Source organism: Cibotium barometz, chromosome 42 (genome assembly GCF_041138505.1).
Source record: "Cibotium barometz isolate CiBa-2024 chromosome 42, ASM4113850v1, whole genome shotgun sequence".
NCBI lineage: Eukaryota > Viridiplantae > Streptophyta > Polypodiopsida > Cyatheales > Cibotiaceae > Cibotium > Cibotium barometz.
In genome coordinates, this window is record NC_141087.1 from 40,682,957 (window position 1) to 40,695,880 (window position 12,924).

Below are 12,924 nucleotides of genomic sequence, written 5' to 3' on the forward strand. Positions count from 1 at the left end.
CTGGAGAATCTGAGATCAGCACAATATCATCAGCATACAATAACAGTGAAATCCATGTCCCTGCTAGCTGTGCTCCTATGTCACCCTCCCACTCTACATAGTCAGAAAGCTCATCGACATACATCCCAAATAAGGTGGGAGAAAGGGGGCAGCCCCCCTGTTTCACCCCAATAGTGGAGTTAACCATCTCAGATATACCCTGAGTAGTACGTACCTGCCCCACAACTGTCCTGTATAAAGCCATGATTCCCCAAATCAGCTCTGTGGGCACTCCCATCTCCTGTAGTTTGCGCATCAGTCTGGCTCTCGGTACTGTGTCAAAAGCTTTGCGGATATCCACAAAGCAACAATAAATCCTCCTGCCATATAATCTGCCCTCCTCAATAATAGCTCTGAGTGTCAAGATATGGTCAAGAGTGGAGAAACCTCTCCTGAACACCGTGCCTGCCCTGATGCACGTATGCCCTCTCTCTCTGCCCATCTACTCAACTCTTGCTCAAGAATAGATGCATATAATCTAGCCAATGTGTGATCAATCATGATGGTACGATAATTCCCAGGAAGCATGGGATCCCTTGACTTGAAGATAGGCACAATCGTGGACATATTCCAAGTCTCAGGAAAACCGTCACACATGGCTCTGTTAAACATCATACCAATAAGCTCTGCAAGCATATCTCTGGCATGAATAAAGTGCTCTGCTACCAAACCATCATGATCATATGCTCTCCCAGTCCTATCAATAGGTTTCCTCATCCTATCAATAGGTTTCCTTACCATCTCAGCAGTAAAGACAGCACATGTCTCTGGGCATGGCTTCGATGGGTCTGGGAGGGGCGGCTGTCCTGGTGCTGTGTACAGGGATGCTGCATACTCACCCCAAATCTCTGTGGAGGTAATGGCTGGTGATGGTGAATGCTCATGGAATAGTCTCCATGCCTCGCCTGAGTCCTGACTCATAAATAACTGATACAAATCCCTCTCTAACTGAGCAAGATAAGCCCTCTTCTTCCGTCGCACTAGGCGCCGGAGGTAATCCGTGACTGTCTGTGAGTGGTAACACCCATGAGCACCTCTCTCTGTAATCTGATCCTCATCTCTCTGCACTCCTCATCATACCAGTTGTTCTGGGGCATGTTCCCAGATCGTCTTCGTGTAGGGTGACTATGGGGATATGCGTCTGATGCTGCAGCATGAAGCGTCTCTATCAATATCTGAGTGAGCTCATCTAATGGCCATCCCGGCTTCTCGGCACATAGGCGTCTGTATATCTCATCCGTGTACACGGTGTCAGTCTCCCTCAAAGGTATAACGAGTGTGTGTGGATGTTGGAAATAAGTGCACACTAGGTGTACTATTTCTCTAGTCTACATTTGTCTAGTTTCAGTTTTGTCTTGAGTCTTGAGTGTGTGCCATGTGGCACCTCTACATTTATCCCATAAGCACTCTCGCTCATGGTCTTGTACTTGGCCCTATTTATTCAGGGGTCACATCAATGGAAAGTATCTTTCAGTTTTGCTTCATTCCTTTGCAGTCTTCCTCATGTTTTAGTTTAGTATGATACCATGCTAGATTTCTAACATGGTATCAGAGCCATGAAGATCCCTCGTCTCCTGTCAGTTTGCTGCAACCATAGCTGCGTCATCTCCATCTTCTCCTTTCAGTTTACCTCTCCCAGATATCCTCTACCTCTGCCCCGCTATCCTTCTCCGACATCTGCCCCAAAAATCTGCGCGCCATTTCCTGTTTCTGCCCACCGGCTGCTCCTGTTGGCCTCTACATCTGGCCACACCTCTTCAGCTGCAGTTCGTGCTGCTCCTGCTCCTGCTCCTGCGCAATCTCTGCCCCGCCATATTTCTGTTGCCACGATTCAGCTTCAGCCTGCTGCAAATCTGCGCCATCTTCCCCTGGACCGCGCCCCCTTCTACGCCTCTGCCTCTTCATCTCCAGCAAGGCCTGTGCTGCATCTGCCCCGCCATCTCCTGCTGGAACTGCCCGCTTGTCTCCTCAGCCTCTGGCCGCTCCTGTCTGCCCCGCCATTCTCTCGTTGCTGCGTGTTCGTGGAGCTGCTGTCTATACCAGGCCGGGTGCTGCTGTTCAGTAAGTTTGTGCCTCATCATCTTCTCCTCCGGCCTCCACTCCAACTTCCATGTCTCCATCTTCTACTCCAGCAACCTCTACAGCAGCAGCTCAAGGCACACTCCAACTAAGAAGTATTTTCAGTCTACTTTCTATCTCTTGAAAATTAAAAATCTCAGTTTTGAATTTTTATTATTATCTCCTCTCGAAAATATCAAACTACAAAGACACTGCCCTTGCCTCACATCCTCAGCAAGTGGTAAGACCTTCCCTTCTCCCTCATTTACTTCTCTATCTTGTACGGGATTAGACACTGCCAAATATGGTAAGACCTTCCCATCTCTCTCATATTTGTCTATGCTTTCATGCTATCTACCACCATTGATCACCAATGATGTAGATCATGGGGTAATGTCATGTCTACATGGACTTATCTTTGTCCCTATCCAAGAGGCACCCCTGCATTACCCACTCTAGCAGGAGGATTGCCCTTGAGGAGGGATTATCTATCAAGGTCCATCTCTCTGTCTATCTACAATCAGTCAGTCTCTCTGTCTATGTGTCTATCTTGTGTGATCTTACAGTCACATGTCTCTGACACTCTGTCTATCAGTCTATATGCCTCTCTTTTGTGGATTAGCTACCCACATTCTCTTGGCATTTTCTATCAATGTCCCCATTTATCTTCTATTTGTCAGACTCTCTCATGTCAAGATGAGAGGCCCATCTCGACACCGGCGGAGACTACAACAGAGGATTAGGACCATACTAGCACGGCATGGGAGACGTCCAGTCAGAGTACTCACCATGGAGGACATTGAGGATATCCGCCATCTACCGATGAGAGACATCTTTGGATAGTGATGTGTATGATGCTTACCTTTGTTGCTGGAGTTTTCCTCCCAGATGTTATCCATTAGGAGCTCCTAGTACCGTACTTTTCCTCGTAGTTATTTCAGTTTCAGTTAGTTGTTTTTAGCTTTTCTTACACAGACATTGTATCAGATCCACCAATTGTTGTAACCTTTTTGGTCTCATAGGTCATTTTGGCCTTCTGAAGACGTTAATATATCATTTCATTTCATTTCATTTCTCTCTGTGGGACCACTCTACAGGCTGATTGCCTCTCTCTCTGTCTGTCTATGATCCACTCTTGTCCCTACCCTTGTGGACCCATATGAGGATATCACTTGAGGAGGGGTGTCTCAGGATCTTTGTCTGTCACGTCTTCTGTCTTGTCTCTCAGTCTATCGGTCTTTATGTCTGTCTTCTAGTCTTGTCTTTCTGTCTTCCTCCTAGTGTCCACTTAAGGAGGGTGTTGGAAATAAGTGCACACTAGGTGTACTATTTCTCTAGTCTACATTTGTCTAGTTTCAGTTTTGTCTTGAGTCTTGAGTGTGTGCCATGTGGCACCTCTACATTTATCCCATAAGCACTCTCGCTCATGGTCTTGTACTTGGCCCTATTTATTCAGGGGTCACATCAATGGAAAGTATCTCTCAGTTTTGCTTCATTCCTTTGTAGTCTTCCTCATGTTTTAGTTTAGTATGATACCATGCTAGATTTCTAACAGTGGAGACCTGTCCCAATGGAGCTGTGCTGAACTGAAATGTGAGAGCGAAGGACAAGATAGCATGATCCACTGCTACTCCAACCGACCTAGTGCCTACCATAAAATCCTGAAAAGAGGGAATGAGACTTGGCTGAGCCATAACATAGTCCACTGTACTAGCACCATGCCGATGTGGAAAGCTAGTGAAACCGCCCGCTGTCGGGAATCTCTGTAGGCCATTCAGGATGGCCAATCCATGTGCAGTCCCCATGTCTATCAAATACCGCCCATACACAGTATGTTCCTCATCCTGTGAGAGTCTAGATAGGCCCATATCCCTAACATCAAGCTCCCTCAACATCTCCTCTGAGGTATCATAAAATATTGTCTGGTTATGGGCGGTCCTGGCATTGAAGTCCCCAAGGAGAATGATGTCACCATCCCCGGAGAACTCCCAAATGTCGTCATCCAAAATAGAAAAGGGAGACTGCCCGCTAGGTGATGCATACACTGATGTACTAGGAGCAAAATAGCATATAGCAATGTAGAGATATCTGCCCATCTTTGCCCTCAGTCTAGCCCACATGTACCTAGCCATCTGATCTCTGCGGACTATATGTATCAGTGGCTGCAGCTCCTCTCTAAACAATACTGCCACTCCTCCTGAGCCCCGTCCTCTATGCTCTGAACGAGTCTCCTGTCTACAAGCTGTCTCCCATCGGTATCCACTAACATGTCGCATGGATTGTCCAGGAGCCTGATGCGTCTCACACTAGAAGATAATGTCCCTCCCAGTGAAACTATCCTCAAAAGCCCCTACATCAAGGTGTAGAGATCCATTACAATTCCAAGTAGCAACTTTGAGTGTAGTCCCATAGGTCTCGCGCCGTCATGAAGAGCGCCTCTCCATAATCACCACTCTACCATCTCTATAGAAGGTCACTTTCCCTTTCTCTCGGGCTGCCCTTATCTCGGGCATAACTTCTTTCATGTGGGCAAGTTGCGAGAGTGTGAGGTCATCTCCAAGAAATATTCCCGTCTTCTTGAGTGCAGGACGTCTCTTCAAGAAGTCCTTCTTTGCTTCCATGGAGGGGAAACGAATGATAAGTGCTCTCTCCTTAGAAGATTCGCCACTACCTTCTCTCTTCTTTCCCACTCTCAATGCCTTTGTGTGCGTGGCTTCAAAGCCCATCATAGAGAAGAGCTCCTTGATTTCCCCTTCCGCATCATCACGGTCTTTTAGACCGGACACTCGTACATGTAAGGCCCGGGTCTTCCTCCTTTGCTCCTCTTCAAGGGTCATGTTGATGATGGTGGGAGTGGGGATGGGTGGCGATTCTTTACCTTTCCCTTTCTTGGCGACCTCGATCCATTTCTCCGCCTCGTCCATCTTCTTTTGTGTCTTTGTGATCACCTCCACCCATGAAGATGTCTTCTCTTTATGTTGCTCCTCCTCCTCTCGAATGATCCTCATTTGTTCCTTGATGGTATTCAGCTCTTCAATAAGGGAGGGCTGAAATTTTCCATCCTCAAGCTTGCCTTTTGAAGTGGCTTCCAACTCCTTTTGAGGGCTGAGATTTCAGCCGCTTGACTTTTAGCATGCAATTTGGTCTCCACTAGTTCCTCCTTTAAGGCTGAAATCTCAGCCTCTTGCTTGGATGTTCTCTCTTCATGCTCTTGGATTTTGTCAAATCCCTTCTCAAGTTTGGAGAGGCGGTTTATGATTGCGGTAACAGAAGAGTCGACCATCTTCTTGTTTTCTTTGATAATTGTGCTGAGCTTGTCCTCCACCTTCACGAGCTCCTCTTTAACTCCGGTCTTGGCCATGACTTTTTGCAGAACTTCCCACAGCCAATGGATTGGAAATTAATCCATGACACCTGCGCGCAGCAAGAAACAACAGCAGGGGGGGGTCAAGCCATGTAGGGAAAAGAGAAAGAGAGAAGAGAGAGAAAAGATTCAGTAGAGAGAGTTATGTTGCAGCCTTGGGGGCATGAGAAAGGGTGGAAGGGTGGGTGGGTGGGTGGGTGGGTGGGTGGGAATAGGAAGGGTGGGTGGCAAGATGCATCTCTATGCTGGAGGGGTAGTACAAGCAAGCATGCTATGCAGATCTATGCAGAGAGGGAAGCGAACAGCAGAGAAGGCGCAGAGAGAGAAGCGAAGAGAGAGAGGGCGGGTGGGGAAAGGGGAGGCGAAGACAGAGAAGGAAGCGAACATCATCAGAGAAGGCGAAGAGAGAGAGGGCGGGTGGGGAAAAGAGAGGCGAAGATAGAGAAGGAAGCGAACAGCAGAGAAGGCGAAGAGAGAGGGGGCGGGTGGGGAAAAGGGAGGCGAAGATAGAGAAGGAAGCAAACAGCGGAGAAGGCGTAGAGAGAAGCGAAGAGAGAGAGGGCGGGTGGGGAAAAGGGGGCGAAGACAGAGAAACGAAGAGAGAGAGGGCGGGTGGGGAAAGGGGGCAAAGTCACAGAAGGAAGCGAGCAGCACAGAGAGAGAGAGAGAGAGAGAGAGAGAGAGAGAGAGAGAGAGAGAGAGAGAAATGAAATGAAATGATATATTAACGTCTCTAAGAGGCCATAATGGCCTATGAGACCAAAACTGAGAGTACATCTGAAGTTGGTGTCTCATCAAAGAGAACAAGACTAAAAAGTACAATAAACTGATTGTCCTACAGTTATAAGAACAGAACTGCAAGACTCCGAGATGATACTGAGTAGAAAATATTGGAAAATGTATATCAGGTAGATCCATGTATGCTGATCAAATGAAGTGTTGCCCTCTCCTTAGATCAAGTATCTCCACCATGGGGCTCTCTAGAATGGAGAGGTCGTAGAAGCGAGGTAGGTGCCTCCGATGCCGAGCAATAATGGCTCTGATCTGGCGATGGTGAGGATGCCGTGGTCGGGATCCTGGTGGGCGTGGCCGACGAGCACGACATAAGATAACTGCTCTATCAATGGTGACTCCCTGGGAGCGTCGTCGGTGCTCTGATGGCCCAGTGGAGGGAGAAATGAAATGAAATAAAATGAAATGTTATATTAACATCTTCAAAAGGCCATAATGACCTATGAGACCAAAAAGTTACATCATGGTGGATCTGGATAAAAAACCAGAAAATGAAAAATAAAGATGATACTACTGGCACCTAGAAAATGAAACTGAAACTGGAAGGTAAACATAAACCCTTATAGGGTGTGAATATAGTGAGGGGGGGGTACGCTATGGAGGTGAGTGGAGTACAGTGAGGGGATACAATATCATGTGGGACGGGGGGGTACACTATGGAGGTGCCTCCATCTCATAATATGTGCTGCATCGGACGCTGGCGGATCTCCTCAATATCCTCTGTGGTCAGCACCCTGACCGGGTGTCCCGCATGTCTCGCAAGAATAATCCGAATCCGCCACTGCAACCTCCGTCTATGCTGGGATGCCCTCCTCCGTAGTCGTGGGCGTCTGGACCACCCAAGCTCAATCGCACGATCAATCAGTGTACCGCTGGTGTGGGCGGGTATCCATGTCGTGCTGCTGCTGTGGTCCATCTGGCGCAGTGATGGCTGGACTAAAGAAGTCTGTAATGTGCCTCTGAGTCTGGCTCTTGTGCGCCTAAGCAGGCTATCTCTATATCTCCGCAGCTCAAGCAAGAACAATCCCAAACACCTCTGGTCCTGGTACCCCATGACTCTGGAAAGTGGTCCAAAACCCTCTGTGAATAAACAGTGGAAATGACCACGTATCTCATAGTATGCAGTACAATGGCATATATAATGCAGCTCTCTCTCTGGCTCCCCATGGCATACTCGACATATCCTGGCCTCAGCTAGTATACCTCTATATCGGCCAATCTCAATCTCAAGCTGGTGTGAGGATGTGCGAATCTGACCAATAGCACATCGTACTACATGAGACAAGTGTACATCCATGTAACTGGGTCTGATCACAAAACCATCTGCTGTGAGCTGAAGAAAATGCTCTCTGTAGAAAGCCATCTTCGTGCCCAGCTCCTCAGTCGGCTGTATCCATGTCCTCCTAATGTCGAGCTGAACTAAATCCTGACGGATGAGTCTGGTAATCTCTGTCCGTGTGAGAGTGAGAGAGGGTGCCTCCAGAGAATACTGGAAGGGAGGCAATCTGTCCATGCTAAAACCATGTGCCTGGAACCAAGATGTCATCTGTCCATACCAACAAGCCGTGTCTCCCTGTAAAGCTAACTGTCGGGAGGACTCAAGGGCGAGGCGTGCATATCTGTCTCGGGGGAGATCCCACAAGCCATGCATGTAGGAGACTGATCTCGTAAGAGCCTCAATTACCAGAGGGGTAGCCGCCAGCTCTGCTCGAATAATCTCATGAGGTACCAAGCCCTTGGCTCTAATAATCCTAGCAATCATAGATACCAAAGGCCTCTCCATAGCTCTCCACCCGCCTGCACTGTGATGGCTCCCATATCTGCACTCCATAAAGCATAGCTGATGTCACTAGAGTGTCAAAAAGCCAAAGTTTTGTTCGAGGTTCTTGAAACTGAACCTGCGAGAACACATCCTCTCCAAACCACCCAGGGCTGCATGTGCTCTAGTCAATCTAGTCTCTGCTGCTCTCCTCATCGAAAACAGTGGCCCACTGAATACTACGCCAAGATATGTATATGTATCTGTATACTCCACAATCTCTTGCCCATATGTAAATGTGGGAGCTGATCGCCTAATCCACTGTGGCGTGGTGTTAAACAGCATAACCTTGGTTTTGCCAAGGTTGACAGACAATCCACTATCATGTGCAAACTCATGTAAAGCATCCAGATGACGCTGCATACCCTCAGGGGAGTCAGAGATCAACACAATATCATCAACATATAACAATAGTGGGATCCATGTACCTGCTAGCTGGGCTCCTCTGTCCCCCAATCTCTCAATGTAGTCAGAAGCCTCATCCACATACATACCAAACAATGAAGGAGATAACGGGCAACCTTGCTTCACTCCTATAGTGGAGTGAACCAAAGTAGAGACCCCCTCTGGGGTGCGTACCTGTCCTGCAAACTGATCTATATAAAGCCATATATCCCCCATATGAGCTCGGTGGGTACCCCCATCTTCTGTAATCGCCTGATCAATCTGGCTTTGGGCAGTGTATCAAATGCTTGCGGAAGTCCACAAAGCTACAATAAATCTGTCGCCCATGCGACCTGCCCTCCTCAATAATTGCCCGCAGAGTCAAGATGTGGTCAAGAGTAGAGAAACCTCTCCTGAACCCTGCCTGTCCCTCTGCTCGAATGCCCTCTCTCTCTGCCCATCTACTCAACTGCTGCTCAAGAAAGGATGCATACAATCGTTCTAGTGTGTGACCAATCATAATAGTGCGATAATTCCCTATAGGGTCCCCTGACTTGAAGATAGGCATGATGGTGGACATACTCTAAGTCTCGGGCAAGCCTTCACACATAGCACGATTGAACATCACTGCTAGAAGCTTTGCCAGCATGTCTCTCACATGAAGAAAGTGCTCAGCGACCAATCCATCATGATCATATGCTCTCCCTGTCTTCATCCTATCAATGGCCTTCCTTACCATCTCTGCGGTAAAGAAAGTACATGTCTGTGGGCATGGTGCTCGCGGGTCACGAAAAGGTGTCTGTCCAGGAACTGTATATAGAGATGCTGCATAACTACCCCAGACCTCTATAGAAGTGATGGCCAAAGCAGGGGAGGACTCATGAAACAAACGCCAATCCTCCCTCGAATCCTGGCTCAAGAACAGCTGGTATACTTCCTGCTCTAGCTGAGCAAGGAAGGCCCGCTTCTTCCTTCGCACAAGGCGCCGGAGGGCAATACGTGACTGTCGGTGAGTAGTGACTCCCAAAGCAACCTCCCGCTGCAGTCGGGCTCTTGTCTCTCTGCAGTCCTCATCATACCAGCTGTTGTGGGGCATACACCCAGAACGTTGTCTCTGTCCAGGCTGAGTATGTGGATATGCCTCTCTCGCTGCATCTTGTAAAGTCTCTGTCAGTATATGGGTCAGCTCCTCCAAAGGTCTCCGTGGCTCCTCTGTGTACAGACGTCTATAAATCCCATCTCTGTAGACAGCATCAGTCTCTGAAGTAAAAGTATATCAAGTGTGATCTGCCCCTCGTGTCCTCTGAGCTGTGGTAAAGTGAAAAGAGATGGTCAATGTCAACAATGCATGATCCATTACTACCCCAATGGGCCGAGATCCAACTGTGAAGTCCTCAATGCTTGAAACAAAGCTCGGCATAGCCATAACATAATCCACTGTGCTAGCACCATGTCTATGTGGAAAGCAAGTAAATCCAGCTGTGCTGACGGAAACCTCTGCAAGCCAATAAGTATGGCCAACCCATGTGCAGTCCCCATATCTACCAAATATCTCCCATACTCTGTGTACGCCACATCCTGTGAGCGTATGTCTAATCCCATATCCAGAGTGTCCAGCTCTCTCAGCATCTCCTCTGAGGTATCATAAAAGGCTGTCTGGCGGTTGCCCGTCCGGGCATTAAAGTCCCCTAACAGGATGATGTCTCCATCCCTAGAGAACTCCCATATGTCATCATCTAGCACAGAGAAAGGAGACTGCCCTCTAGGTGCTGCATATGTCGATGTACTAGGAGCAAAATAGCATATGGCAATATACAGGAACCTGCCTGTGTCGGCCCTTAGTCTCACCCACATATATCTGGCCTCCTGATCATCTCTCCGAACGATGTGTAGAAGCAGTTGCAGCTCCTCCCTGAAAAGAACTGCCCACCCCCCCGATCCTCTACTACTGTGTACCGATCTCGTCCCTACTCTGCAAGCTGTCTCCCATCTGTATCTTGTCACCTGTGGCATCATCTGACCAGGGGCCTCGTGAGTCTCTGAGTAGAAGACTATCTCTCTATCTCTAAAGCTGTCCTCAAAGGCACCTACATCAAGTCTGAGGGATCCATTGCAGTTCCAGGCTGCCAGCTTTAATTTGGTCCCATAGGTCTCGCACCGTCATGTAGAGCGTCGCTCCACGATGACCACCTTCCCTTCTCTATAAAATGCTATCTTTCCCTTTTCTCTTGCCGCCCTAATCTCTGGCATGACTTCCTTCATATGTGCAAGTTGTGAAAGAGTAAGATCGTCACCAAGAAAAATGCCTGTATTCTTTAAAGTGGGTCGCCTCTTCAAGAACCCCCTTTTCGCCTGAATAGAGGAGAAGCGAAATATGAGAGCTCTTTCCTTTGATGTTTCCCCGTTGCCTCCGCTTTTTTTGCCCACCTTCTAGGCTTTTGCGTGTGCCGGACTGTCAATCCCCATCAACACCATAAGCTCTTTCACCTCCTCTTCAACTTTATCCCCGTCTTTAAGGCCGGTAATCCTCACATGCAAAGCAGGTGTACGTCTTCGTTGTTCCTCTTCCAAAGTCATGTTAATGATTGTAGGTGTAGGGGTTGTTATCTCCTTACCTTTACCCTTCTTGGCGACCTCTATCCACTTCTCTACTTCATCCTTCTTCCTTCGAGTCTTGGTGATGACTTCCACCCATGAGGAAGTCTTTGCTTCGTGTTGCTTCTCTTCTTCCTTAATTGCCCGCACTTGTTCCTTGATAACCTTGAGCTCTTCTATCATGGATGGCTGAATTTCACCTTCTTCAAGTCCACCATTTGCCTTAGCCTCTGCAAGCTCCCTCTAAAGAGCTGAAGTTACGCCTTTGAGAGTGTTGACTTCCCCGTGAAGGTCTTTGACTTCTGCTATGAGGTCCTCCTTCTCCTCTTTCCACCGCTTACCCTCATTGAATACCATTTGGAGAAAGTTGGCTTTCTCCTTCCACCATCCCTCCATCTCCGCCTTCCATTCCTTCATCTCCTTTTCCACATTTGTTATCCTCTTGTTTGTGACCATAAAGGTCGCCTTCGTCGGGTTGCGCAAGCGGGAAGCCATGGAAGAAGCGAGAGAGAGAGAGAGAGAGAGAGAGAGAGAGAGAGAGAGAGAGAGAGAGAGAAATGAAATGAAATGAAATGTTATATTAACGTCTTCAAAAGGCCATAATGACCTATGAGACCAAAAGTTACATCATGGTGGATCTGATACAATGTCTGGATAAAGAAACCCAGAAAATGAAAAATAAAGATGATACTAGTGGCACCTAGAAAATGAAACTGGAACTGGAAGGTACACTATGGAGGTGCCTCCATCTCATAATATGTGCCGCATCGGACACTGGCGGATCTCCTCAATATCCTCTGTGAGAGAGAGAGAGAGAGAGAGATTGCAGATCTGAAATTCAGAAAGTGCAGCCAAACCCTAAAACGCAGATCTGCGGCCGGCAGTGTAATTTTTTTTTTAAAAAAGTGATGCGAACCCTAAAAAATGCAGACGCGAACCCTAAAACACAGCTAGAAACCTAAATGGCAGCATGGGCACGCTTGTGTGGGCAGCAGTCCTAACGCACACACACATCTCCATGAGAGAGAGAGAGAGAGAAAGAAAGAAAGAAAGAAAGAAAGAAAGATTTTATTAACGTCTTCCAAAAGACCGCGAGAGAGAGAGAGAGAGAGAGAGAGAGAGAGAGAGAGAGAGAGAGAGAGAGAGAGAGAGATTTTATTAACGTCTTCCAAAAGACCGAACTCGGCCTATGAGACAAATCGGAGTACCTGTATGGGGTATCCTCTGTCATCCCAACAAAATGAAAAAGTACTGAACAAAAAAAGTTGAATCTGGCTGTGCAGGAGATGGAGAAAGAAAGAAAGAAAGATTTTATTACGTCTTCCAAAAGACCGAACTCGGCCTATGAGACAAATCAAAGTACCTGTATGGGGTATCCTCTGTCATCCCAACAAAATGAAAAAGTACTGAACAAAAAAAGCTGAATCTGGCTGTGCAGGAGATGGAGCTCTACTACTAGGAGAATGCAAAGCTATATGCATGGAGTATACAATCATGATATGCAACCTAGCTAGCTCCATCCTGTACCATACTGGGGGTATAAAATTGTATACATCAATGAAGGGGGTGTCCACAGCTCCCTGAAGAACATGCCTGGGTCTGCTCTGAAGCGAGCCAGTCGCTCCGCACCCTCTCTGTGAAACTGAGCTCTGATCTCTGTCATCTCTCTCTGGTATAGGCGTGGTGTCCGAAAGCCAGGTGTCCTCTGTCTCCTGCGGGATCTAAGTGTCTCTGCTCTCTGGAGAGTAATTCCCTGCCGTGTAGGGACTGGGAGGGGGATGGATCTCTGAAAAAATGTAGTAATCTGTGTCTGTCGCCCCCCCTCTGGAGCCGTCTGAGCCTGTAATAATGTCTCTCTGTGGCGCTGTATGTC

At 47.8% G+C, this 12,924-nt stretch overlaps 2 protein-coding genes across 8 annotated transcripts in view; one reads left to right on the forward strand and one right to left on the reverse strand.

Annotated features, from left to right (window-relative positions):
* The window catches only part of LOC147614478 (uncharacterized), a 249,117-nt gene that overhangs the window by 66,931 nt on the left and 169,262 nt on the right, over nucleotides 1-12,924 (forward strand). The gene's annotated exons all lie outside the window — the stretch shown is intronic.
* LOC147614479 (uncharacterized) lies at nucleotides 4,305-5,312 on the reverse strand. The gene has a single exon (XM_086781025.1). The coding sequence runs from the start codon at nucleotides 5,103-5,105 to the stop codon at nucleotides 4,521-4,523; it is 585 nt and encodes a 194-aa protein (XP_086637151.1). The 5' UTR covers nucleotides 5,106-5,312; the 3' UTR covers nucleotides 4,305-4,520.

Bases quoted from the DNA above. Each gene is read 5' to 3' on its own strand.
- LOC147614479 (XM_086781025.1), bottom strand. From the start codon at position 5,105: ATGAGGATCATTCGAGAGGAGGAGGAGCAACATAAAGAGAAGACATCT.